Genomic DNA, 27,442 nt, shown 5'->3' with positions numbered 1-27,442 from the left:
TGGAGGTCGCCATAGTGAAGACTGACTATTAGCAGTTTGTGTTATCTCTTTTTTGCGCTCGTTGGTTAGGACAGGAACAACAACATTACGAGAAGCGGTCCTGCTGATAAAACCAACCCGGGCTGAAATGGAGGAATATAACTCTGGCGAAGAGGTACAGCTGGTGACATTAACCTGCATTTTAAGACCGATGGAAAGTGGGTTAGCTTGATCGTGTTAGCCGCTAGCAGCTAACATGACCAGGGTGTGGCGAGGAGGAGCGAGTTTGGGTCTGCTATAGCGTGTTGTAAAACAGGATTACCGTATTTCCTTGAATTGCCGCCCGGGCGCTAATTAATTTGAAACCCATTCTCACTCCTGCGCTTACCGAAGGCATGCGGTAAAAGTAAGCATGCGCTATTATTTTAAAACCTCTTCTCACTCCTGCACTTACCAAAGCCATGCAGTAAAAATTTGAGTGTGATGCAAGCTTGGACCTCAAATCCTACTGAATAGCTCTTAATCTTCTCCCCTTTATGCTATTTCAAATTACCGGTATTGAAATCAGCTTCCTCCATTTTGAAAATGATGACAGGGGAAGTGTCACTCGTGACTTCACAAGTTTGACCAGGCGGTAATACTAAGCATGCGCTAATTATTTTGCGAAGCGAGTTTGACCCGGCAGTAATTCAAGGCAGGCGCATACTAATATGCCCTGCGGAAATTCAAGGAAATACGGTATATTTCTAATCGCTGTGACATAATTGTGCCTCACCTTGTGGACGTCAGAGAGTTCTCCTGACTAGTTGTACGTGATTTAATAGACCCTTTGCAACCTCATTATACTATTGGCTAAGTTTTATTTCCACAAATGTAAGTTTCTCAATACCCAAGCTGTTTTTTGTGCATTTAAAAAGAATTAGAAGTCTACTTTAAAACACTCTCTACCTCTAACAACCAACAAACTGTGAAAACTTTGATGCTGTGTTCCAATTTTGAATTATTTACGTAATTGTATGAACATATATATATATATATATATATATATATATATATATATACATCCATCCATCCATCAATTTCTACCGCTTATTCTCTTTGGGGTCGCGGGGGGCCCTGGGGCCCATCTCAGCTACAATCGGGCGGAAGACGGATTACACCCTGGACAAGTCGCCACCTCATCGCAGGGCCAACACAGATAGACAACATTCACACTCACATTCACACACTAGGGCCAATTTAGTGTTGCCAATCAACCTATCCCGAGGTGCATGTCTTTGGAAGTGGGAGGAAGCCTATATATATATATATATATATATATATATATATATATATATATATATACACATACATATAAATTATATTTTAGTTACTTTATTGAGTTTATAACCCCCTGGTGCTGTTTTGTACTGTTTTTGTACTATTACTGTACTGGTTTTGTTCATTATTATTTCTTGATTGGATTCATGGGCTGCACGGTGGAACAGGGTTAGTGCGTCTGCCTCACAATACGAATATTCTGGGTTCGATCTTGCGCTCGGGATCATTCTGTGTGGAGTTTGCATGTTCTCCCTGTGACTGTGTGGGTTCCCTCCGGATACTCCGGCTTCCTCCCACCTCCAAAGACATGCACCTGGGGATAGGTTGATTGGCAACACTAAATTGGCCCTAGTGTGTGAATGTGAGTGTGAATGTTGTCTGTCTATCTGTGTTGGCCCTGTGATAAGGTGGCGAGTTGTCCAGGACTCCAGGGTGTACACCATCTGCCTCCCAAATGCAGCTGAGATGGGCTCCAGCACCCCCCGTAACCCTGAAAGGGACAAGCAGTAGAAAATGGATTGTGATTGAAAGTAAAGTACCAATGATTGTCACACACACTAGGTGTGGTGAAATTTGTCCTCTGCATTTAACCCATCCCCTTGATCACCCCCTGGGAGGTGAGGAGAGCAGTGGGCAACAGCGGTGCCGCGCCCGGGAATCATTTATGGTGATTCAACCCCCAATTCCAACCCTTGATGCTGAGTGCCAAGCAGGGAGGCAATGAATGCCATTTTTTTAATAATCTTTGGTATGACTCGGCCGGGGTTTGAACTCACGACCTACCGGGCCGTGGCCCGATCGGTACCGGGCCGCAGAAGAATTTTTAATTATTTTTTATTTAAAAAAATATATATAAATAAATACATTTAATTTTTAAAAAATTTTTTTTTATTAAATCAATTAATCAACATAAAAAAACACAATATACACTTACAATTAGTGCACCAACCACAAAAACCTCCCTTTTTCATGACAAAGAAAACAAAAACAAAAGGATCCCCCCCCTCTTGAGCAATGCATAAAATTACGTCATAAAAAAACTTCGGGAATAAAACTAAAAATCAGTTATAAACATCAAAAGGCGGACTTTCTGATTTTCTGCTAAGTTATTTTCATGTTTGCTCCAAAATGGGTGGTACGAGTTCCATTCGCATGCTGTGTTTTTCTTATAGGTGCTCTTCAATGCTGATGACGCCAGTAACAACGTCAAAGAGGTATAAAAGATAATTTCTGTAATGGTAAATAATGTACTATTGAAGGGGAACTGCACTTTTCCTAAATGCTGCCTATTGTTCACAATCCTTATGAGAGACAAGAAGACAAAATGTGTTTTTTGCAGTCTAACATGTAAAAATCGGTTTGTTCTAGGTGGCTAGCAACGACTACCATTAAATCACTTTAAAATGCATTCTAAAACCACCAACAATACTTAATTTACATTCCGCAACCTGTATAAAATTAAAGAGCGACCACAGAAGAACTATTTTTTTCCAGCGTAGTAACGCACCGGCAGACTTTAGTATTAGCTGTAACAACTAGCTACGGCAAGAGATAAGCTAGCTTATAAATCAGCACCCGAATTGTATTTGAGTTTGTAATGTTAACACAAAGCGATTGGACACCAATCTATACTGAGTGAAAAACATCAAAAATCATATTACAGTATCTGTACATAATTAGCCCAGATTTCATGTTTTGTTTGTGCACAGCTAGCTCGACAGCGTATGTAGTTATAATAAAACGCATGATGTGCTGCGTGTGTCAAGGTCAATTTTATAGTGAGCTACTCGATGGACAGTTGTGCGTTTGGTCCAGCTGGCCGGGAACGCATTTTCCGGTTTATTTTGGGTAAGCACACTATTTATTTTGAAATAGCTTGGCTCCAATGTCTCTCTCGGCTTCCGTCCGCTCTGATGTTTCACCCTTCCTTTGTTCTCGCTTCTAGAAGCAGTTCATCCTCGGTATGTGCAGGTTAAAAAAAGATAAGGTTGTGAATTCTTAGTCATCATCGTTCTCTGTTACCAAGTCTGCCATGATTAGCGAACACTCAAGTTTTTTTCCATAAGTAGGAACACACCTTTTTTGCTGGAAGTCAAAAGTGCGCTGCTATGGAAACAGAAATAAATGTACTGAGGAAAGATGTTCCGGCAATGCCTGAAATTATCAAAATAAGGTTAATATCGTACATATTACATACGATGTGTCTGTTACTCCATTTTATTTTTATAATATATATATTTATATACTTACCATCATCGGCAGTCACTCGAACAACGATCCTTCTGGTAGGGGTGTATCTCTTTTATGGAGGATGCCTGTGCGTGACTTTGTTTAACGTTGGGAGACTGGTCCACAGTCACCATATGATCCTTGGCAGAATCGGGTCAGGGTCCAGTGGGATGGAGTCCAAGACGACTGGGGACCCTTTTCTGCTGCAGCCTTCCTCCGCCATCGCAGCCGTTGTGGTAGTTCTTAAATCTACCGTCTTCCGCCTGCCCCGCTGTTTTATATACTTACAGTGTGTATATAAAACGATGATGGAGGGTTTTGGAGTTGTTTTAGAGGGCTATGAAGGCTACAACGGTGACTCCCATTAGCCGCATCTTCCAAGCGTTTCTTTAAAATCCTAAAAAAAAACAACAACATATTTGTTCTCGTCTCTCATGATTGTGAACGGTAGGCAAAATTTCAAAAAAGTACAGTTCCCCCTTAAGTTTAATTGTTGCAGTGCATCGAGGGCATCATCGGCGGTACGGACTACAGCCAAAGTAAAGTAAACCAGTGGACCGCCAACATTGTGGAACAGTCTTTGACCCATCTCGTCAAACAAGGCCGGCCTTTCAAGTACATAGGTACAACACAAGGTGCATAATCATGCATGATGCGTTGGCGCGGCTCACTCATAGTGGGTGTCTGGGTTATGTTTTAGTTAACTGCACCATCATGCAGAAGAGCGGGGCTGGTCTCCACACGGCTAACTCCTGTTACTGGGACAACACCACGGACGGTAAGAACACAGAACACTGGTCCACTTCCAAAAAGTATTGATTTTAAAGCTATTTTTAAAATAATCAAATCTATCATCAAACAGTGGCGATCATAAATCTTTGTTGACTATATCGGCAATGTTTTTACTGCTGACCCGTCTCCGCTCGGGATGGTTTCCTCGTGGCCCTACTATGGACTGGACTCTCACTATTCGGTTAGATCCACTATGGACTGTACTTTCACAATATTATGTTAGACCCACTCGACGTCCGTTCTATCCGGTCTCCCCTAGAGGGGGGTGGGGATCACCCACATCTGCGGTCCTCTCCAAGGTTTCTCATAGTCATTCACAATGACATCCCACTGGGTTGTGAGTTTTTCCTTGCCCTTATGTGGGATCTGAACCGAGGATGTCGTTGTGGCTTATGCAGCCCTTTGAAACACTTGTGATTTAGGGCTGTATAAATAAACATTGATTGATTAACTGATGGTTTTAAGTCTTAACATGTTTAACCATCACATAAGTGCGAAAAGATGGAAACCATTGTATAATAAAACAAATACATATAAGAAAGTGTAGTATTGCGCCTCGTGCTGTGCGTCCTCAAAAACAACAAAGCTTCCTGTGTGTTTGAGTCACGACAAACCCAGAGGGCTGGGGTGTTGGTGCCATATTCAGGGAGAATATCCGCACCCACAAATTGTCATTAGTTTTTTTTTTTTCTTCATAATTTGAGTATGTGTCATCCAAAATGGAGATTAAAAAATATACTGTATTTTCCAGACCATAGGGCGCACCGGATTATAAGGCACACTGCCAATGAATAGTCTATTTTTGATCTTTTTTCATATAAAAAGGGGCACCGGATTGTAGGGCGCATTAAAGCAGTAATTTTTTTTATTTTTTTCTAAATCTAAAACACTTTCTTTTGGTCTACATAACATGTAATAGTGGTTCTCTGGTCAAACTGTTGCATAGATGATGTTTTACAGATCATCATCAAGCCGCTTTCTTACAGTTGCTTCCGGATGCTCCGTTTTGTGGGCGGTCTTATTTACGTGGCTGACCTTCGGCAGCGTCTTCTCCCCGTCATCTTTTTTTTAGCGGTGTAGCGTGCAAGGACGGGAGTTGAAGAAGTTGTCAAAAGATTGAGCTAACTGTCTTAATGAGATCCAGAGTTTACTTCAATCAATAACGGATCAGTATCTCCTCATCTGGAAACAAGATATCCAGAAATGTGTCTCGTGAAAAACAGTCCGACCGGAACTCTAAGAACTAAAGATCCTTGGGTGAACGCCGGCCTGTTGATTCGTTTTGTCGCTGTATTGAACAGATCAGTGTGTGGATGCAAAACATTTTTCCTCAGCGAAACTCAGAACAAGTTAAAATCATTGTCCTTGGCCCAGGACGCGAAGGTAAACCTATTAGTCACCTTGACACTCTCTCCCTGAAACCTAATAATCAGGTTAGAAATGTAGGGGTAATAATAGACTGAGACTTAAACTTTAACAGCCAAATTAAGTACATAACATCAGCAGCTTTTTACCACCTGAAAAACATTGCCAAAATCAAATAAATAATGTCTAAATGGTTAATCCATGCCTTTGTCTCCAGCAGGTTGGACTAGTGTAATGGCCTTCTAACTAGGCCAGGGGTTGGCAACCCAAAATGTTGAAAGAGCCACATTGGACCAAAAATACAAAAACAAATCTGTTTGGAGCCGCACAAAAATAAAAGCCATATTACATACAGATAGTGTGTCATGAGGTATAAATTGAATTAAGAGGACTTAAAGGAAACTAAATGAGCTCAAATATACCTACAAATGAGGCATAATGATGCAATATGTACATATAGTACAAATAGCATGTTACCATTGACTAGCTTGCAGTCATGCAGTGACCAAATATGTCTGATTAGCACTGGACACATCAACAAAACTCACCTTTGTGCATTCGTGCACAACGCTAAAAGTTTGGTGGACAGAATGAGACGGAAAAAGAAGTGGCACAAAACATGTCTTAGAAAGTCGGAAAAAGTTATACATGCAAACAAACTACGGTGAGTTCAAGGACTGCCAAAATTAGTAGGACAAAATAGCGCTCGCCAAATACTCGAATCAGTGAAGCATGTTTAATATAAAAAGTGTACTTTTTAACAATTAGGGAGGTTTGTGTCATGTCTGTCCTACAGAAACCATACTTAAAACGAAAAATATGTTGTTTTTTTTCTCCCTCATCTTTTTCCATTTTTCATACATTTTTGAAAAAGTTCCAGAGAGCCACTCGGGCGGCGCTAAACGGCTCAAGAGCCGTGGGTTGCCGACCCCCGCACTAGGCTCTCTTAACGACCTGTAAAGTGGCTGCAGTACATCCAAACCGCTGCTGCTCGAGTCCCGACTAGAACCACAAAGTGCTTAGGTCACTGCTCAGAACATAGACTTTAAACCCGCTCTCCTTGTGTACAAGTCTTTCATGTTAGAGACATATGAACCATCTCGAGCTCTGAGAACGTCAGGGAGTGGTGTCCTGCTGGTGCCTAGAGTCAGGATCATCAAACTAGTGAAACTGTGTTTCAGTTTTGTGTTCTTAAAAACCTGGAATAGTCTTCCTGAAGATGTGAGACGGGCCTACTGTGTATATGACAACTGAAAGTATTTTATCTACTGTATTTGATCGGTTTTAATTTTGAGTATGATTGTTTTTATGATCATTGTATTTTCTGATTTTAATTTGAAATATGATTTTATATATTTTTTGCCTTTTAATATTCCGTAAAGCCCTCTGAATGGCCTTGTGTATAAATTTTGCGTTTTAAATTGAGTTTCCTTGCCTTATATCGCTGATCTTTGGTGACTGTAGATGTTGCTTCTGTTTCTGTCTTTTAGGAAGCTGTACAGTCCGATGGGAGAACCGCACCATGTATTGCGTCGTCGGCGTCTTTGCCGTGGCTTTGCAGCCGTGACTTCATCCTAAGAACAAGGACGGCCGTCAGCTTTGGTAGTAGTTTGTTTCCAATACAGGGAAACGGAAGTAGGAATGTTCAAGGGGCAACAACGAAGCAGCGTGTTGCTCGTTTGTGTGATCACTCCCGACTTTCAGGAGTTACTTTGTGGTCAGCTAAGAATCAGTTGTGTAGCAATCACTCAGCTTTATGTAAGCACTCCATCATTACATTCCTAAATAAAATAAGACTGAAACCACTGCAGGATTTAGTAAGACACAACAGAGTACTTTAAATGTCTTTGTATGATGCTTTAAACTTACAAATGTATTATTTACTTGCCAGAATTTGTGTAGGTGGCACCATTACATTTATTTTTTTATTTAGTAACGACAGAAAAATAAAGGTGAATTTGTCCTTATAACACAAATCTTTTTCCATTTTGTTTAGCAAAGGTTGTGTACTACTGTTATATAAACACTATATTGCCAAAAGTATTTGGCCACCTGCTTTGACTACCCATGAACTTAAAGTGCCATCCCATTCCTAACCCATAGGGTTCAATATGTCGGTCCACCTTTTGAAAGAAGAAATCCTTTATTTGTCCATTCCAACATGTACAAGACACATCAGAACTGAAATTACATTTTCGGCACAGTCCCGCTAAGAGCAGACATACGTTACAGGGGGGGGAGACAAGACCCTGAACTCCTGCCTGTCCCTGGACCTTCGAGCCTGTTTTGCCCCCCTTGGACTTCTGCCTCCCACTCAACACACACCTTCAACAACTCCCAGAAACACTCATCATATACTCACTTCACATAGTCGCACATCATACACATTTTGGATTACTGTAATTCCTTGAATTTCCGCCGGGTATATAGTATGCGCCCGCCGACGGATCAGCCAGTTACAGCGCTCTTTAAAAAGATGAGAAAAGGGTGACATAAGGAGAGGGGGTGGGGGGGGGGGAGTAAAAAAAAATATCAGTCTAAGGCTAGACCCTCAGGAGAGGTCTAGACTGAGTCCAAGGAAAAATCCTCACATAGCATGGCACACATTAAACATACATATATCACACCAACTTGCAACAGAGGGAGGGGTGGGTTTGCGCAGGCCCGCTATCGCTGTATAGCGCCGCTCAGCCATCCACAACCCCAGTGGAGTTAAGCGGTGGTGAAGGCGTTGATTTCAAGGGTGGGGATTTTCTGTGCGTATATGCCCAATTAACTTGGGAGAGATGATGAATGTTTTTGTATGACTGAGGCCGATAAAGTTCGGCTACAGATGTTGTTGACAAAAAGGAAGGTCAAAAGCGTCTATCTTTGAGGAGTCTTCGGGAGATTTTCTTCAGAACAGCCTGTTCCCATGCCAAGGCCATTCAGGAAGTCCAAATCGTAGATAAAAAGTTGTTTTCCTTCGAGAAGACAAAATAGTGACTTATCTTCTCTGTTGTCCATGCTGGAACTCTTTCAGTTCCAATTAATTATTCCTTTTCTGCAAACTTTTCCAAGATGAGATCCATTTTGCGATTCAACTCAGAAATTGCACCAGTCTGTGTTCCCACAGCTCGACCCAATCCTTCCATTGCATTGAACAGCCGTTGGGCCCCTTGAGTGGCTGCCATCGTCTTCCGAATTTGTCGATACACCCGAGCAATGCCCAGCCCAATCAGCAAGTGCCCCGCGATCACAGCTCCAAATAGGTAGATGTCTTTGACGTCCTCGATGGAAAGGGCTGAGAGGCACATGATCCTCCATGTGTTCCAGGAGTCCCTCACGTAACCCGCAGCGATAATTCCTGTTGGAAGAGGAAGGGGCCGGCACCAAACTGTTCCCAAGATGTTAAGAGCATGGAACAGTCCAAAATGATTTGGTATCATGGATCATTCAAAGTCCCTTTCACTAGAACTAAGCCCCAATCCTGGAAAAACAACCCCACACCATAAGTCCTCCTCCAACAAATTTCACACTCTGCACAATGCAGTCTGATATGTACCGTTCTCCTGGCAACCTCCAAACCCAGATTTGTCCATCAGATTGCTAGATGGAAAAGCGTGATCAATCACTCCAGAGAAGGCGTCACCACTCTTCTAGAGTCCAGTGGCGACGTGCTTTACACCACTGCATCCGACGCATTGCATTGGACTTGGTGACGTATGGCTTAGCTACAGCTGCTCGGCCATGGAAACCCATTCCATGAAGCTCTCTGCGTACTGTACGTTGGTTAATTGGAAGGTCACACAAAGTCTGGAGCTCTGTAGGAACTGACTGTGCAGAAAGTCGGCCCCTTCTTTGCACTATGCGCTTCAACATCTGCTGACCCCTCTGTCAGTTTACGTGGCTGAGTTGCTGTCGTTCCCAAACTTCCATTTTCTTATAATAAAGCTGACAGTTGACTTTGGAATATTTAGGAGGGAGGAAATTTCACAACTGGATTTGTTGCACAGGTGGCATCCTATGAGCGGCCCGTTCTTTCACACGTTTTTAGAAACAGTCTCCATGCCCAAGTACTTGATTTTATACACCTGTGGCCTGGCCAAGTGATTAGGACACCTGATTCGGATCATTTGGATGGGTGGCCAAATACCTTTGGCAATTTAGTGTATAAATAATATGTCTATCCATTTATTTTATTTTTTTCCAAATAAAAGCATATAACTGGGGCAGTATTATTAAGTCTGCAGTTTTGCTTTACTCCACTAGAGGTCAGCATAGAATGTGTTTACCTTACCATTAAAGTATAGTAGGTATAGTATAAATATACCTTTTTTTCTTTATCGGAATGTCATCCAACAAACACTATTTCATCTAGTAGAGTTTGCAAAAAACTGCAATAAAAACAAAAATGCAGAAACAAATCAAAAATACATTTATAAGTACAAAGTTCATTTCTTTTCTTACAAACTGACATAAAAAGCTGGCAAACTTAATGTGGAAATGTGCAAACGAAGCATGTTCAGTCTCAATTCCTGCTTGGGAGTAGTTGGTGCCAAAAATACCAGCACTTTATACAGGATTTGGTTCATTTTTCAGAACTCAACATTAGCAAGTATTATAAAGCTTTCATCGTTGGTTGCCTGCAGCCATAAAATCGATAAAAGGTAGAAAGGAGGAGGCTTCATGCACGCAAATCTGCATGCTAAATATGAGCAAAAGTATTGGGATAGGTCTCTTTATCCATTAACCAGAACTTGTCATTTTTAAAATACTTCCTGGAAAATCAGGAGATGCAGCAGAAGATATGGCATTTTATCTTCCTTTGTCTTTTACAAAGAAAAAAAATATCCTTTTTTACAGGCAGAATTAAAGTAACTTTGAATTCATATTTAGAGGGAACAGTTTGGGGAACACTAGCAGGTGTGATTCCGTGTTTTTACACAAAATAGTGAACAAAATGTGACCTTTTATAAGTCCCATTAATGTGGTCTATAATTCAAACTTTGTGGGAACATTTGCATGTTTTATGTTAGGGCTGCCTTTACAGAATAGTGGGAAAAAGGCATAAATATTTTTGCTTAAATGGGATTGTGCTCAAAACATTAATTTCTCCTCGGGGATTAATGATGTATTTCTGATTCTGAACACTGAAAAATCGAATTCAGCATCCACATTGTGCACTGGTGCTGTTCACGCACATTCTCAAATACGTCAAATATTTTTAAAATGTTGGCTTTTCTAGGTAGTATCAACAAGGGGGTTATTGAAACTCTGTGGGAACAGTTTTGGGAAAGTTGGGAAAAAAATATCTTCCATTATTTTGCATTAATGTCATTAATACAGAATGGTGACGCATGCAGAAAAATAGTGGCGGGGAGGCCGGTTTCAGTTCCCTGTGCACATGAAAAGTTTGGTGCAGAAAAGATGAGCATCTGTGACTCATGACCTCACATATTAAATAAAAAACAATACTCACATCTTTAGCCCCTGGTAACGGTACAATCAGGCATCAGATCTCTTGTTGTCACACACAGGGGAGGTGATGCAGGGTTTGGTGCATGTTTGTATTGAGGCTGATAAAAAAAGGTTGGATGTAAACATAGCGAGGAACCAGCGTGGCACTTTTACGGCGCCAAAGTGCAGCTGACGTTGCCGTTCGCCGCGTCGGGAATGTCGCAGCGTACGTCGGCGGCACCAGGCGCCTTGCGAGGCTTGTCGCCTTCCTCTGGAGACCTGCACGTCAGGCAGAAAAAAGCGCAGCAGTCCCTGAGGTCGTGACTGATGCTGGTGCTGAAGAGCCTCCGACACGGGTGGAAGAACTGGTAGAAGATCAGCATGAAGAAAATGGCGGCGATGTAGGCCGCCAGCAGCAGGGGCATCAGCAGCGGCACCCAGAGGACGTGGTAGAAGTCCGTCCTGTAGATGTACCACATCAGCAGCATGGAGGCGTTCTCGATGAAGCGCGCCATGTAAAACACGGCCATGCGGTACCAGTTCTGGGACTTGCTGATCAGGTCCGGGTCGTCCAGCTTCACCTGCACGCCCGACCAGCAGAACATGTTGATGCCGGCGTACAGGAAGGTGAGCATGCACAGCGTGATGGCGGTGCCCAGCCGCGACAACGTCTTCTCGATGTTCTCCGGGAAGGGCGAGTGGCCCTTCCAGAAGAGGAGCCACGGGTAGAAAAAGAAGACCAAGAAGTTGACAGCGATCACGGGCATCACCCACTTTTTCAGCACGGAGCTGAAGAGGACCAGCACCATCACGCGGGTGGCGATCTCGCAGCCGCGCCACAGGAAGATGCACACGTAGGCCATGGGCTGCATGTGCACATCGTAGTCGTCGTACTTGATTTTGATGGCCAGGATGTTGCAGCGCATCGCTCCGTACACGATGGAGAGCAACGAGATTAGCATCAGAGTGACTGAAAACACATACATACATACACACACACACACACACACACACACACACACACACACACACACACACACACACACACACACACAGTTTGTTATGCACTTTGACCGCACACTCGCCCTCCCTCTCGTGGGCGTCCCCGTCTCACCTCGTCCCACAGACAGGCCTCGCTCCATCACGCAGATGTAGAGCTGCAGGCTGAGCTGGGGGGCGGAGCCCAGGAAGGCCTGGATGACGGAGGTGCGCGCGAACGCCGCCCGGTGCGTGATCAGCTTGCCTTCGGCTTGCCCCACCTGGTGCTCCACCTCCTCCGTGGAGCCTGTGCGGTGCAGCTGCTTCTTCCTGGTGATGCTGACATAAGTGTCCTCCACGCGGCCCACGCTGCCGTAGAGCCAGAACGCCTCCAGACACCTGAGACGTGCACACAAGACACTACTTCTGATTAGGAAGGCAAGGATATTGGATCTTGACTATATGATTGTAGTCTGAATAATTATCACCATTAATATGTCTTGATTAATTTCATGACAAAAATGTACACAATTACAGACATTCCTTACAGATTTTGGTTATTTATTACTGTTGGAAAAGACAATAAGCCTATAATAATATTACATCCATCCACGCATGCATCTTCTTCCGCTTATCCGAGCTCAGACTTCCCTCTCTCCAGTCACTTCGTCCAGCTCCTGCTGAGGGATACCGAGGTGTTCCCAGGCCAGCCAGAAGCCATAGTGTTCCCAACGTGTCCTGGGTCTTCCCCAGTCGGATGTGGCCTAAACACCTCCCTAGGGAGGTGTTCGGGTGGCATCCGGACCAGATGCCCGAACCACCTCATCTGGCTCCTCTCCATGTGGAGGAGCAGCGGCTTTACTTTGAGCTCCTCCCGGATGTCAGAGCTTCTCACCAACACGGAGATGGCACTACACCTTTTTCTGGGCAATAACCATGGACTCGGACTTGGAAGTGCTGATTCTCATCCCAGCTGCTTCACACTCGGCTGCGAACCGATCCAGTGAGAGCTGAAGATCCTGGCCAGATGAAGCCATCAGGACCACATCATCTGCAAAAAGTAGAGACCTAATCCTGCAGCCACTAAACCAGATACCCTCAATCCCCTGACTGCGCATAGAAATTATGTCCATAAAAGTTATAAACAGAATCGGTGACAAAAAACCCTCACTGGAAACGGGTGCGACTTACTGCCGGCAATGCGGACCAAGGTCTGACACAGATCATACAGGGAGCGGACTGCCACAATCAGACAGTCCGATACCCCATACTCTCTGAGCACTCCCTACTGGACTATACGGTCCAAGACTGGTTGGGCAAACTCCCATGCACCCTCAAGGACCCTGCCGAGTGTATAGAGCTGGTCCACAGTTCCACGACCAGGATGAAAACCACCCCCGGGGCCTTGCCACCGAGGAGCTTTTTAACTACCTCGGCAAACTCAACCCGAGAAATGGGAGAGCCCACCACAGATTCCCCCGGCACGGCTTCCTCATAAGAAAACGTGTTGGTTGGATTGAGGAGGTCTTTGAAGTATTCCCTCCACAGATCCACAACATCCGCAGCCGAGGTCAGCAGAACACCATCCCCACCATACACGGTGTTGATATCGCACTGCTTCCCTTTCCTGAAGCGGCGGATGGTGGTCCAGAATCGCGTCAAAAACTAATAGTTTTCCGTGGCTTCCCTGAACTCCTCCCATGTCCGAGTTTTTGCCTCCGCGACCGCTGAAGCCGCACACCCCTTGGCCCGTCGCTACCTGTCTGCTGCCTTCGGAGTCCTATGAGCCAAAAGAACCCGATAGGACACTTTCTTCAGCTTGACGACATCCCTCACCGCTGGTGTCCACCAGTGGATTCTAGGATTACAGCTCGGGACATGTTCAAAGTTCTTCCGGAGGTGGGAATTGAAACTCTCTCTGACAGGAGACTCTGCCAGACGTTCCCAGCAGACCTTCATAATGCGTTTGGGCCTGCCAGGTCTGTCCGCCATCCTCCCCCACCATCGCATCCAACTCACCACCAGGTGGTGATAGGTAGAAAGCTCCGCCCCTCTCTTCACCCGAGAGTCCAAAACATGAGGCCGCAAATCCGATAACACAACTACAAAGTCGATCATGGAACCGCGGCCTAGGGTGTCCTGGTGCTAAGTGCACATATGGACACCCTTATGTTTGAACATGGTGTTTATGGACAATCTGTGGCACAAACGTCCAATAACAAAACACCACTCGGGTTCAGATCCAGGCGGCCATTCTTCCCAATCACGCCTCTCCAGGTTTCACTGTCGTTGCCAATATGAGAGTTGAAGTCACCCAGTAGAACGAGGGAATCACCCGCTCGAGTGAATCCAAAAATGCCGTGCGCAACCCGAGGGTCCATGGTTGTGTCCTGAGCAAGACACTTCACCCTTGCTCCTGATGGATGCTGGTTGGCGCTTTTCATGGCAGCTCCCTCCATCGGTGTGTGAATGTGTAAATGTGGAAGTAGTGTCAAAGCGCTTTGAGTACCTTGAAGGTCAAAAAGCGCTATACAAGTACAACCCATTTATTTGTATTTATTTATTTACTCTGAGCTGCTGTTTGGCGCGTAAGCGCAAACAACAGTCAGGACTCGTCCCCCCCCCCACCCGAAGGCGGAGGGAAGCTACCCTCTCGTCCACTGGGTTGAACTTCAACGTGCAGGCTCTGAGCCGGGGGGAAACAAGAATTGCCACCCCAGCCCGTCGCCTCTCACTGCTGGCAATGCCAGAGTGAAAGAGAGTCCAGCCCCTCTCGAGAGAACTGGTTCCAGAGCCCTTTTTGTGCGTCGAAGTGAGTCTGACTATATCTAGCTGGAACTTATCCACCTCGCGCACTAGCTCAGGCTCCTTACCCCCCAGCGAGGTGACGTTCCACGTCCCAAGAGCTAGCTTCTGTAGCCGAGGATCGGACCGCCGTGTGCCCTGCCTTTGGCTGCCGCCCAGCTCACACTGCACCCGACCTCTATGGCCCCTGCTATGGGTGGTGAGCCCATTGGAGGGCGGGACCCACGTTGCCTCTTCGGGCCCCATGGGGACAGGCACAGCCACCAGGCACAGCCACCAGGCGCTCGCCATCGCACCCCACCGACGGGCCAGGCTCCAGAGTGGGGCCCCGGTGACCCGCGTCCGGGCGAGGGAAATCTGAGTCCTTCGTTTTTATTTTTCATGGATGTCTTCGAGCTGCTCTAGTCTGATCCCTGACCTAGGACCAGTTTGTCTTGAGAGACCCTACCAGGGGGCATAAAGCCCCCGGACAACATAACTCATAATCCTATTTGTTTCAAAATGTCTTTTCAAAGTGAATTTAAATTTTGCACGCAAATAATTTACTGCGATTAACCGCAATTAGTGGTTTCAATATGTTGGTTTTGCATAATAGGTCAAAACTAAATGCCAGATTAGAGTCCTTATATACACATACACACTCACACACTATAATAGCTGTATGTTAAAGCACATTACGTCTGACTACAGTGGCCGTAATGGTCCAAAAATTCAACAAGCAGTGTGGCTTTGTAGCTTAACAAAGTCCTACTAAAACCTTTTTAAATATTTTTGAGCGCCGTTTTTTAATGTTGTATATTCTCAATGAAACAAAGTTTTGGTGTTTCTCGCTAACTTGTACTTGGTAATGTCACTTATTGAACAAGCGTCAACCTGCAGTCCACACATACACTATATTGCCAAAAATATTTAGCCACCCATCCAAATGATCAGAATCAGGTGCCCTAATTACTTGGTGCGACCAGAGGTCTATAAAATGAAGCACTTAGGCATGGAGATTGTTTCTACAAATATTTGTGAAACAATGGGCCGCACTCAGGAGCACAGTGATTTTCAGCGTGGAACTGTCATAGGATGCCAACTGTGCAAAAAATCCAGTCATGAAATTTTCTCGCTCCTAAATATTCCAAAGTCAACTGTCGGCTTTACTATTAAAAAAAAAAAGGAAAAGTTTGGGAAAAAAGGATACTCAGCCACGGAATGACAGGCCATGTAAACTGACAGAGAGGGGTCATCGACTTTCTGCACAGTCAGTTGCTACAGAGCTCCTAACTTCATGTGACCTTCCAATTAGCCCACATACAGTACGCAGAGAGCTTCATGGAATGGGTTTACATGACCGAGCAGCTGCATCTAAGCCATACAACACCAAGTCCAATGCAAAGCGTCGGATGCAGTGGTGTAAAGCACATTGCCACTGGACTATAGAGCAGTGGAGACCTGTTCTCTGGAGTGATGAATCACACTTTTCCATATCTGGCAATCTGATGGACGAGTCTGGGTTTGGAGGTTGCCAGGTGTACGGTACATTTCGGACTGCATTGTGCAGAGTATGAAATTTAGGCAAGGTCCATAAAGACATGGATGACAGAGTCCGGTGTGGATGAACTTGACTGGCCTGCACAGAGTCCTGACCTGAAACCGATAGAACACTTTTAGGATTAATTAAAACGGAGACTCAGAGCCAAACCTTCTCGACCAACATCAGTGTGTGACCTCACCAATTAGTATTTGGAAGAATGGTCGAAAATTCCTATAAACACACTCTGCAACCTTGTGGACAGCCTTCCCAGAAGCGTTGAAGCTGTAATAGCTGCAAAAGGTGGACCAACATCATATTGAACCCTATGGGTTAGGAATGGGATGGCACTTCAAGTTCATTAATGAGTCAAGGCAGGTGGCCAAATACTTTTGGCAATATAGTGTATATCTTACGTATATATATATATATATATATATATATATATATATACATATATATATATATATATATATATATATCCATCCATCCATTTTCTACCGCTTATTCCCTTTTTGGGGTCGTGGGGGGCGCTGGCGCCTATCTCAGCTACAATCGGGCGGAAGGCGGGGTACACCCTGGACAAGTCGCATATATATATATATATATATATATATAGCGCACAGAGTTATGTAGATTTTGGGGAAAATGAAAGTAGTCTTCGTCGACGCTGAATCAACTCGTTACAGCCAAGTAGTTGGTAAGTGTGATTACAAAGTGTGGGAATGTTGCCACATTTGTATGATATAGTTCGCCAACATGTCTACATATTTAAGCCTGATGTGTCAGAATGTGGACATCTCGCTCCCGTGTGTCTGCAGAGAGCTGCAAGCCTGTCATCCTGGCAGCAGCACACTGAAACATACAGTTTTGGTGACAGGCCACAGTTTGGACCATAAGGCAAGAGCAGCACTGATATGCTGCCAGGACGAGAAAGTGAGCCAAGGATTGGGACAGACCGTTAATCAGCCTTGACTCCACCGCCAACGCACGCAACTGAGTGAGCTCGTTCATCAAATTGCACCTAAATCCAAATAATTCTCCAACAGAATTATGACATCCTGTCGTGTGACTTCTACTACTGACTTGTTGCACACAGAAGGGTAAAAATGAGTCAAAACATGCACTCCACCTGTCTTGCCTGTGCTATAATTACTCTGCCAAATACACCACATTCAATTAATAAGCCCCCCATTAAGCAGAACTGACTTGTAATTTCTCACACAGAGCGACAAAAAGACCCATTGTAAGTAACTTTAGCTGAAGTTTGTACACACCTTAGAAGGACTGCCCGGCAAATGTCTGTCAAATTTGACCAAGATTAGTTTAAAAAACATAGCCACCCTCAAGCTTTATAGGCCATTGATCATTTGTGTAATGCGGGGGTGAGCGAGCCGCATGTGTCAATTTAGCACCGCCCTAGTGGCTCCCTGGAGCTTTTTCAAAAAAAGAAAAAGATGTGGGAAAATATATTTGTTGTTTCTGTAGGTGGCCAAACATAACAAACCTTCCTAATTGTTAGAAAGCCATCTGTTTAATATGTTTCTGTTTATGCTTCACGGATGACAGTATTTGTCCAGCGCCCATTTTGTCCTACTAATTTTGCCGGTAATTGAACTCACTGTAGTTGGTTCACATGTACAACTTTCTCTGTCGGTGCCACAAAAAGACATGTTTCATGCCACTCCTTCTTTGTCTCTTTTTGTCCACCAAACGTTTTATGCTGTGTGTGAATGCACAAAGGTGAGCTTTGTTGATGTTATTGACTTGCGTGAAGTGCTAATAATCCATGCTAACATGCTATTTAAGCTAGCTGTGTACATATTGCATCATTGTGCCTCAATTGTGGGTATATTTGAGTTCATTTAATTTCCTTTACTTATGTCCTCTGTGTATTGAATTGATTTTTGCATGTCTCATGACACATTATCTGGATGACGACTGGGTTTCATACAGTATAATACACATACATAATATACACACAATACACAGTATGATGACTGGGGTTCACACAGCATAATAAACATACAGTTTACTGTATGATGACTGTGGTTCATACAATATAATATACATACAATAAACTGCATGGTGAATGGGGTTCATACAGTATAATATACATACAATACACTGTATGATGACCGGGGTACATACAGTATATAATATACATACATTATATACATTCAATACACTGTATGACGACTGGGTTCATACAGTATAATATACATACATTATATACATTCAATACACTGTATGACGACTGGGTTCATACAGTATAATATACATACATTATATACATTTAATACACTGTATGACGATCGGGGTTCATACAGTATAATATACATACACAACATACATCACTTTATGACGACTGGGGTTCATATAGTACAATATACTGTACATTCCTGACGTTGTTTTCTGGGCTAAGATAAGGGGAAGTGTTGCCGGTTTCCCCTGTCTGTTTACGGAGATAAGGAGGCCAAGCAGTAACACGTGCTATTATTAGAGGAGTTCTTCACTGAGGAAACATGTATGCAGACCCTCTCTACGGGCGTGCACGCATGAGAAGGAAGAAGGGTCAGATCCTCAACACCCTTCAAGCATGTGCATTATTTTAGTTCGTTAGAGAGCAGTTGGTACATATACATTCAAAATGTATAGAGAAGGTCAAATTAGGTTATCTAGTGCTTCTTAGGTTCATCCTGAAATTTCACCCGAAAGCTAAATATTCCTGAATTTTTGGATTTCTACATACAAGGATCAGGTCATCAATCCCATCCAAGCATCGGATACATTTAGAAAATTCTTACAATCGTATCGATTACAAATATAATTAGGTTAACATTTAATTGATATTGTCCAAGAGGTTCAAATTCTTTTTTGGATGCAAAATATTGAGCTAAAATATTTTTGTTACAAATTAACTATAATATTATATAACAAATGTTGAGCCAAAAAAGTTGACTTAAAATACATATTTTAACATTTTTATCTTTGATATCTTACAATTTAAAAAAATACTCTGATAACTAACTTTCTGTCTCTCACCAATATTGACAACCGATAAAGTTGACTTTAATATATATTTTTAAAATTGAAAGGTTAAGAATTATTTCTATAAGTTTTTTCTACATTTAAAACTATTCATTGTGGTCTACATGAAATGGTGGTTATTTGGTCAAAATTGTGCATATATTATGTTTAACCGACTGTCTTCAGGCTTCTTTTTGACCATCTCTTCAAGCTGCCCTGCTTTGTAGGCAGTCTTAATTACGTGCCTCCACTTTGACTGCATCTTCTTCCTGCAGCCAAGTTGTAGTTTTAGTGCTTCTATATTTTAAGCCTACTGACAGACATAACTTAAAACTATGTGCAAATTTTTTATTAGAAATTGCAACAGTGAAGGATGCATGTGCATCTACGGGCCAGTCTGCAAACAACAAGAGGATAGAGGAAAAATAGCTTGTTGACTACAGCGTTGGACTACAATGGGGGACTTGCGCAAAGCTCTTCTGGTAAATTTCTACCATGCATAGAGCTATCTGCTGATGTCACACTTGGGAAAAAGCATCACAAGTTGGGCAAATTCCAAATGTCTTGTTAAGCGCAAATGGCAGAACAAAGGTTACTCAAATAGTGAAAGGTAAGTGTTGTTGTTTTTTCTTAAGTAACCAGCAAGCACAGTACAGTTAGTAGAACAACTGTTTTTATTACTGTGTATTTGATAGGTGCCGTCGGAAATTCAACTATTTATTTTATTTATATATAAAATAAAATAAAAATATATAGCTAGAATTAACGGAAAGTCAAGTATTTCATACATATATATATATATATATGAAATATATATGAAATACTTGAATTGGTGAATTATACTCCTCCCCGCTTAACCACCCCTAACCCCCCCCCCCCCACCCCACCCCACCCCGACCACACCCCACCCCACCCCCCACATCCCGAAATCGGAGGTCTCAAGGTTGGCAAGTATGAAAGAGGTACCATTTGTCAAGTGACTAAATGTGTCACGCTTAGGTAGGGCTGGGCGATACGCCTGAAAACTGCATCATGGTATAAGTTTTTTTATTTTGGTCGGTATCGATAATTGATATTTTTATGACAATATAGACCAGAAGAAAAATATATTAAAACCTTTTTTTTTCCAAATGTAACAATTCTCTGAATATAATCCATTCAGCTTTCAAGGCTAGGAAAGGAAATGTCAACATAAGCATGGGAAACACTCAATGTAAACAAAATTCTAAAATCACATTAAACACTTTATAACCTCTATAATTTAGGGTGAAAAAATAAGGAGTATGTTAGAAATGCTTGATAAAGTGTAACAAAATAGTGCAAACTGTAAAAATGTAAACTTAGAAGAACTTGAGAAAATGTTTGTGTCCGTGTAACATTTTAAATCCCTAACATCTGGTTAACATTTGGTTAATATTCAGGTCACAATATGTATAAAGAGTATTGTTGGTGGGTTTTGGGTGGTTATTTAGAGGGTTTTGGGGGGGAATAGAGAACTTCCATTGACTACATTGTTAGCTGACTTTTTATGTATTTATTTATGACTAAATATGTATAAAAAAAGAAAAACAAATGTATTCATGTCTTGTATAGGGATTGTGATTGATAGACAGCACCTCTTTCTAATTATTGCGTGTTTCCAGTATGATTGATCGGACACTATGGTCAGAGTGCAGAAGTGTGACTCCAGTGATGTCAATCTATGGGCATTACTGAAGACATTCAGAGCAGAATATTCAAAACGGTTGACTGAATTTGCGTAATTTTGTGATGTTTAGACGATATTTTCACATACTTTGCGGATAATGAATACAATTGGATATGGTTAAATGGATTTAATGTAACACAATTAAGCATATAATGTCAACGTGCTTGGATTAACCACTATGGTACGTTAAAAAAAAAAAAAAAATTGCCATACTGTCATGTTGACTTTTCCTGTTGTATCGAAAATTTCATTGCTCTCTGCAGCACTCATTTTTAGTTTTCTCTTCTCATTTCAGGCAGAGAATCAACAGTGAGATGGTGCAAACAAACTTGACTGTTGACACTATTCCGCATTGCTCGTGATCACTTTCTGTTTTGCTAGCTTACAGACTGCAAGTGTCTTTGCTCGTGCAACCAACCATGCTTTTTTTCCGTTTTCTTCCGCCCAAAAAATATAGCTTTATAGAACGCATTTTAAGTTGCTATCGATTGCATGTCCATCGCAATATATATTGATATTTTATCAGCCCAGCCCTTAGCTGAGGTGTGAACCTGTAAAATAAAAATAAAAAAGAGCTAGCATACTAATATTGGAATGCAAACGATTTTGCTGCGGGCCGTTAGAAAATTAGGTATGGGCTGAAAATGGCCCCTGTGCCACACTTTGGACACCGATGGTCTACAGCAGGGGTCGGCAAACCAAAACATTGAAAGAGCCATATTGGACCAAAAATACAAAAAACAAATCTGTCTGGAGCCGTAAATAATGAAAAGCCGTATACAAGTTTTATAATGAAGGCAACGCATAACGTGTCTATATTAGTTTTATTAGCCTACTATCAAAATTACTATGTGTTGCAGGCTGAAGCAGATCTTTGTTGACAGAAATGTTGAAATTTGATATTTATTTTCCACATTTTTACAACATTAGAAACCATTAGTAAATCAGAGGCTACTCAGAAGGTGAGATGACTCCTGGAAACGACCGGCTTTTAATGGCCAAAAAGGTATAGATGTGAGTGCCCAAGTTAAAGGAAACGGCAGGCGGTCTTCTTTTAATAGATTTATTACAATCTTTGGCAAGCTAGGTAACGTTTGCTGTGGCCTGGAACAACATGGCACACAAACAACTATCAGAAATGCAGCCAATATTACATACAGAGAATGTCATGAGACATGCAAAACTAAACTATATACAAAGAGGATAAAAGTAAAGGATATTCAATGAGCTCATATATACCTACAAATGAGGCCTAATGATGCAATATGTACATACAGCTAGCCTAAATAGCATGTTAGCATTAATTAGCTTGCAGTCGTGCACTGACCAAATATGCCTGATTGGCACTCCAAACAACATCAACAAAGCTCACCTTTGTGCATTCACGCACAGCATTAAAGGTTTGGTGGACAAAAATGAGACGAAGGAGTGGAAGATTTTACATGTAAACAAACTGTTCCGTCACATTCTACCATGAATTTATTAACGTGGACCCCGATTTAAACAAGTTGAAAAACTTATTCGGGTGATACCTTTTAGTGGTCAATTGTACAGAATATGTACTGTACTGTGCAATCTACTAATAAATGTTTCAATCAATCAATCAGAGTCCACACTATGGTGAGTTAAAGAACCGCCAAAATGAGTAGAACAAAATGATGTTCACCAAATACTCTCATCAGTGAAGCATACACACAAACATATGAAACAGTGGGCTTTCTAACAACCGGGAAGGTTTGTGCCATGTTTGTCCTCAAACTAAAAACATACTAAAACAAAATAATACCCCCCACCCCCCCTTCATCTTTTTCCATTTTCAACTATCCATCCATCCATTTTCTACCACTTGTCCCTTTCGGTGTCGCGGGGAGCTCTGGAGCCTATCTATGCTGCATTCGGGCGTAAGGCGGTGTACACCCTGGACAAGTCGCCACCTCATCACAGGGCCAACACAGATAGACATACAACATTCACACTCACATTCACACACTAGGGCAGGGGTAGGGAACCTATGGCTCTAGAGCCAGATGATGATCTTTTGATTTCTTATGTGGGCCTACCGAGGATGTGGTAGTTGTTTGTGTTGTGGTTTGTGCAGCCCTTTGAGACACTAGTGATTTAGGGCTATATAAGTAAACATTGATTGATTGATTGATTGATTACTGCATCTGGCTCTCAGATAAATCTTAGCTGACATTGCTTAACATGATAAATAATTAATAATTCCGCTGGTAATCACAGTGTTAAAAATAACCTAATTATAAAATATTCTCATGCATTTTAATCCAACCATCCGTTTTCTATCGCACCTGTTCAAAATGTCGCATTAATGGTAAGAAGTATTATATTTATTGTTGGTTAACTTTAGAATAACAATGTTATTAAAAATAATAAGAGACTTATTATTCTCTAAAAAAGTTGGTCTTACTTAAAAATGCACGCATTTAGTTGTAGTCAGTGTTAAAAAATATTATAAGGCTCTCACGGAAATACATTTTGAAATATTTGGCTTTCATGGCTCTCTCTGTCAAAAAGGTTCCCGACCCCTGCACTCTGGGCAATTTAGTGTTGCCAATCAACCCATCCCCAGGTGCATGTCTTTGGAGGTGGGAGGAAGCCGGAGTACCCGGAGGGAACCTACGCAGTCACGGGGTGAACATGCAAACTCCACACAGAAAGATCCCGAGCCTGGGATTGAACTAAGGACTACTCAAGACCTTCGTATTGTGAGGCATATGCACAAACCCCTGTTTCACCGTGCTGTCCCCTTTTCAACTCCATCCATCCATTTTCTAACGCCTGTCCCTTTTGGGGTCGCTGGAGCCTATCTCAGCTGCATTCGGGCGGAAGGCGGTTTACACCCTGGACAAGTCGCCACCTCATCGCAGGGCCAACGTAGATAGACAGACAACATTCACATTCACACACCAGGGCAGTGGTTCTTAACCTGGGTTCGATCCAACCCTAGGGGTTCGGTGAGTCGGCCTCAGGGGATCGGCGGAGCCTCCGCCACGGAAGTATAGACACATCCAAATTATTGTGTAAATAAAAACTTCTCCCTGTCAGCGTATTATGGATACCTCCAAACAATGTTCCCTCTAATTTTCCTTCTGATTTCCAGGTTTTTTGATTGGTTGATTGAAACTTTTACTAGCAGATTGCAAGGGAAGAGAATATATTATATGAAACAGTACAGTTTACACAGTACAGTACATATTCTGTACAATTGACCACTAAATGGTAACACACGAATAGGTTTTTCAACTTGTTTAAATCGGGGTCTACGTTAATCAATTCATGGTAATGTGTGTAAGGTGTGTAATTTGTTGTGAAATCATGCACTGTGTTGGTTTTGTTCTGTGAACAAGGTGATGTTCATGCACGGTTCATTTTGTGCACCCATAAAAAAAAACATAAGTTTTTTTTGAATTTGAAAAAAAAACCATTTTATTTTTCACTAAAGAAGGGTTCGGTGAATGCGCATATGAAACTGGTGAGGTTTGGTACTTCGAACAAGGTTAAGAACCACTGCACTAGAGCCAATTTAGTGTTGCCAATCAACCTATCCCCAGGTGCATGTCTTTGGAGGTGGGAGGAAGCCGGAGTACCCGGTGAGAACATGCAAACTCCACACAGAAAGATCCCATGCCTGGGACTGAACTCAGGACTGCTCAGAACCTTCGTATTGTGAGGCACATGCACTAACCCCTATTCGACCGTGCTACCCCATTTTCAACTATTTTTGAAAAATGTTGCAGGGAGCCACTAAGGTGGCACTAAACAACCGCATGCGGCTCGAGAGCCGCAGTTGGCTGATCCTAGTTCTAGAGGGATGCATCATGGTTACCCTATAGGGCTGCGAATCTTTGGGTGTCCCACGATTTGATTTAATATCGATTCTTGGGGTCACGATTCGATAATATATCGATTTTTTCGATTCAACGTGATTCTCGATTCAAAAACGATATTTTTCCGATTCAAAACAATTTTGTATTCATTCAATACATAGGATTTCCGCAGGATCTACCCCAGTCTGCTGACATGCTAGCAGAGTAATTTTCTTTTTTTTTAAACCTTTTATAATTGTAAAGAACAATGTTTTATCAACTGATCGCAATAATGTAAATTTGTGTTAACTATTAAACGAACCAAAAACACGACTTATTTTATCTTTGTGAAAACATTGGACACAGTGTGTTGTCAAGCTTATGAGATGCGATGCAAGTGTAAGCCACTGTGACACTAATGTTTTGTTTTTAATTTTTATAAATGTCTAATGATAATGTCAATGAGGGATTTTTAATCACTGCTATGCTGAAATTATAACTAATATTGATACTGTTGTTGATAATATTCATTTTTGTTTCACTACTTTTGGTTTGTTCTGTGTCGTGTTTGTGTCTCCTCTCAATTGCTCTGTTTATTGCAGTTCTGAGTGTTGCTGGGTCAGGTTGGTTTTGGAATTGGATTGCATTGTTATGGTATTGCTGTGTACTATTCTGTTGGATTGATTAAAAAAAATTAAAAATTAAAAAATAATTTGTTTTTTTTTATAATGAGAATCGATTCTGAATCGCACAACGTATTCTATTTGATTCATATTCGAATAGATTTTTTCCCACACCCCTATTACCCAATATTGCTGCAGCTTGGCACTCATTTCGAATGAATTGCATTATAGGACAGGATGTTTCTAATTCTACAGTTCCCTTACTTAGCAACTTGAGGGAAACAAATGTCAGTATAATAGAGTGCAGACACATGCTAACGATGTTATCTGTTGTATAGATAATTGCATTGAGTCTAATGGTGTGTCCTGTGAGTGCATGAGCAACAGTATTGATCAGCTGAAGTACATTAAATCAGTGCATCCCAACGCATGCGCACCCCCCCATCCCCCTGTGACCTGAGTGTTCCCAAGCAGAATTAAAAGCCGTTAAAAAAAACAACAAGGCTTTGTTTAGAGGGACAACCAAACAGACCTGATGACGGGTCCGAGCTGCAGGATGTGCAGCAGCAGGAGGAGCGGCTTGTCCCGGCTCAGGTCCCGGTGGATGAAGATGAGGGTCAGCTGCACCAGCAGGGACGGCAGCAGCGTAAAGAGCAGGGTGAGGTTGAGCCAAAACCTGTCCCCGGCCGAACTGTACGTCGAGCTCAGGTAGACCGCCGCAGTGGCCTCGGCCGTGAACAGAGACACCGACACAAAGATGGAGCTAGGCAGTCGCATCCTCGCTTACATGGCCGTGTGCGGAGCGGAGGGCCATTCGGCATCGGTCGCTCGGGATGGCGCCCTGGAGGACTGACGGCAGACGCTCCTCCGCGCTGTCACCGCCAACAGGGGCGGGTGTAGTGGACGACAGCGGCCGTCGCGAGAGAGGGCGGCGCTGTTGTGCGGCGTGAGGCATCGACGACACGCGAGAAGAGCTGAAGGCACAACCACGACGGCGGGGGTCCCATTACGTTCACTTTCCGCCTCTTTGTGACGCGAGCCTGTGGATTTTTTTACATCAAAGCACACAAATTTTGCTGAAAGATATTTTAGTAGTGTACTTTTAATTAGTAGTAGTACATTGTCGCGAGGACGGCAGTTTGTGCTTACTTCCGACCCCAGGTTTAGCTCCGCCCTCATTAAAGGCCTACTGAAACCCACTACTACCCACCACGCAGTCTGATAGGTTATATATCAATGATGAAATATTAACATTGCAACACATGCCAATATGGCCTTTTTTAGTTTACTAAATCACAATTTTAAATTTCCCGGGAGTTTTGTCTTCGAAACCTTGTATAATGATGACGTGTACGCAAGACGTCACGGGTTTTTAGGAAGTATGAGCGCTGCACACACACACAGCTAAAAGTCGTCTGCTTTAACCGCGTATTTACACAGTATTTTGGAGATCTGTGTTGCTGAATCTTTTGCAATTTGTTCAATTAATATTGGAGAAGTCACAGTAGAAAGATGGTGTTGGGAAGCTTTAGCCTTTAGCCACACAAACACACGGTGATTCCTTGTTTAAAATTCCTGGAGGTGAAACTTTACTATGGATCAGAGCGCGGTCAAGCAAACATGAATCACGACGGAATGTCAACCAGCAGGTTTCGGTGAGAAAATTGTGGTAAAAAGTCGCTTCTTACCGGAGAAAAGCTGAGCTTGTGCCGTCCATAGCTGCCGTCGACTCCCCTGAGACACTGCGCGTCAAGACACCCGTGGAGACACCCTTCCGACTATCAGGTACTATTTAACTCACTAAAACACTAGCAACACAATAGAAAGA

At 42.7% G+C, this 27,442-nt stretch overlaps 2 protein-coding genes across 6 annotated transcripts; one reads left to right on the top strand and one right to left on the bottom strand.

The window, feature by feature from the left end:
- Positions 1–7,661, top strand: LOC133538005 (dynein light chain Tctex-type 1-like). The gene is made up of 5 exons (XM_061879224.1): positions 1–154; positions 2,472–2,513; positions 4,028–4,151; positions 4,229–4,306; positions 7,176–7,661. Exons 1-5 carry the CDS (start codon positions 128–130, stop codon positions 7,250–7,252), a joined length of 348 nt encoding a protein of 115 aa, XP_061735208.1. The 5' UTR covers positions 1–127; the 3' UTR covers positions 7,253–7,661.
- xk (X-linked Kx blood group (McLeod syndrome)) lies at positions 2,162–27,442 on the bottom strand. 5 transcript variants are annotated; one of them, XR_009802912.1, is made up of 5 exons: positions 26,147–26,774; positions 12,239–12,501; positions 11,147–12,094; positions 3,550–3,925; positions 2,162–3,453 (listed from the first exon to the last, which is right to left on the bottom strand). XR_009802912.1 is itself a non-coding variant. In XM_061879222.1 (3 exons), exons 1-3 carry the CDS (start codon positions 27,329–27,331, stop codon positions 11,295–11,297), a joined length of 1,092 nt encoding a protein of 363 aa, XP_061735206.1. In that variant the 5' UTR covers positions 27,332–27,442; the 3' UTR covers positions 8,506–11,294. The 5 variants fall into 5 exon arrangements, 2 of the variants coding, with proteins under 2 accessions (XP_061735206.1, XP_061735205.1); XR_009802914.1 differs by lacking the exons at positions 2,162–3,453; positions 3,550–3,925 and adding an exon at positions 7,122–8,151; XR_009802913.1 differs by lacking the exons at positions 2,162–3,453; positions 3,550–3,925 and adding an exon at positions 8,506–11,063.

Source organism: Nerophis ophidion, linkage group LG19 (genome assembly GCF_033978795.1).
Source record: "Nerophis ophidion isolate RoL-2023_Sa linkage group LG19, RoL_Noph_v1.0, whole genome shotgun sequence".
Classification (NCBI taxonomy): Eukaryota; Metazoa; Chordata; class Actinopteri; order Syngnathiformes; family Syngnathidae; genus Nerophis; species Nerophis ophidion.
Note: the sequence above shows the minus strand (reverse complement) of the source record. Positions and strands in the feature narration are given on the sequence as shown.

Coding starts and splice junctions, on each gene's coding strand:
- LOC133538005 (XM_061879224.1), top strand. CDS start 128: ATGGAGGAATATAACTCTGGCGAAGAG. Junction 155..2,471: donor AATATAACTCTGGCGAAGAG/GTACAGCTGGTG, acceptor TTTTTCTTATAG/GTGCTCTTCAATGCTGATGA. Junction 4,152..4,228: donor CCGGCCTTTCAAGTACATAG/GTACAACACAAG, acceptor GTTATGTTTTAG/TTAACTGCACCATCATGCAG.
- xk (XM_061879221.1), bottom strand. CDS start 26,391: ATGCGACTGCCTAGCTCCATCTTTGTGTCGGTGTCTCTGTTCACGGCC. Junction 12,502..26,146: donor CAGCTCGGACCCGTCATCAG/GTCTGTTTGGTT, acceptor TGCACGTCTCAG/GTGTCTGGAGGCGTTCTGGC. Junction 12,095..12,238: donor AGGCCTGTCTGTGGGACGAG/GTGAGACGGGGA, acceptor ATGTGTTTTCAG/TCACTCTGATGCTAATCTCG.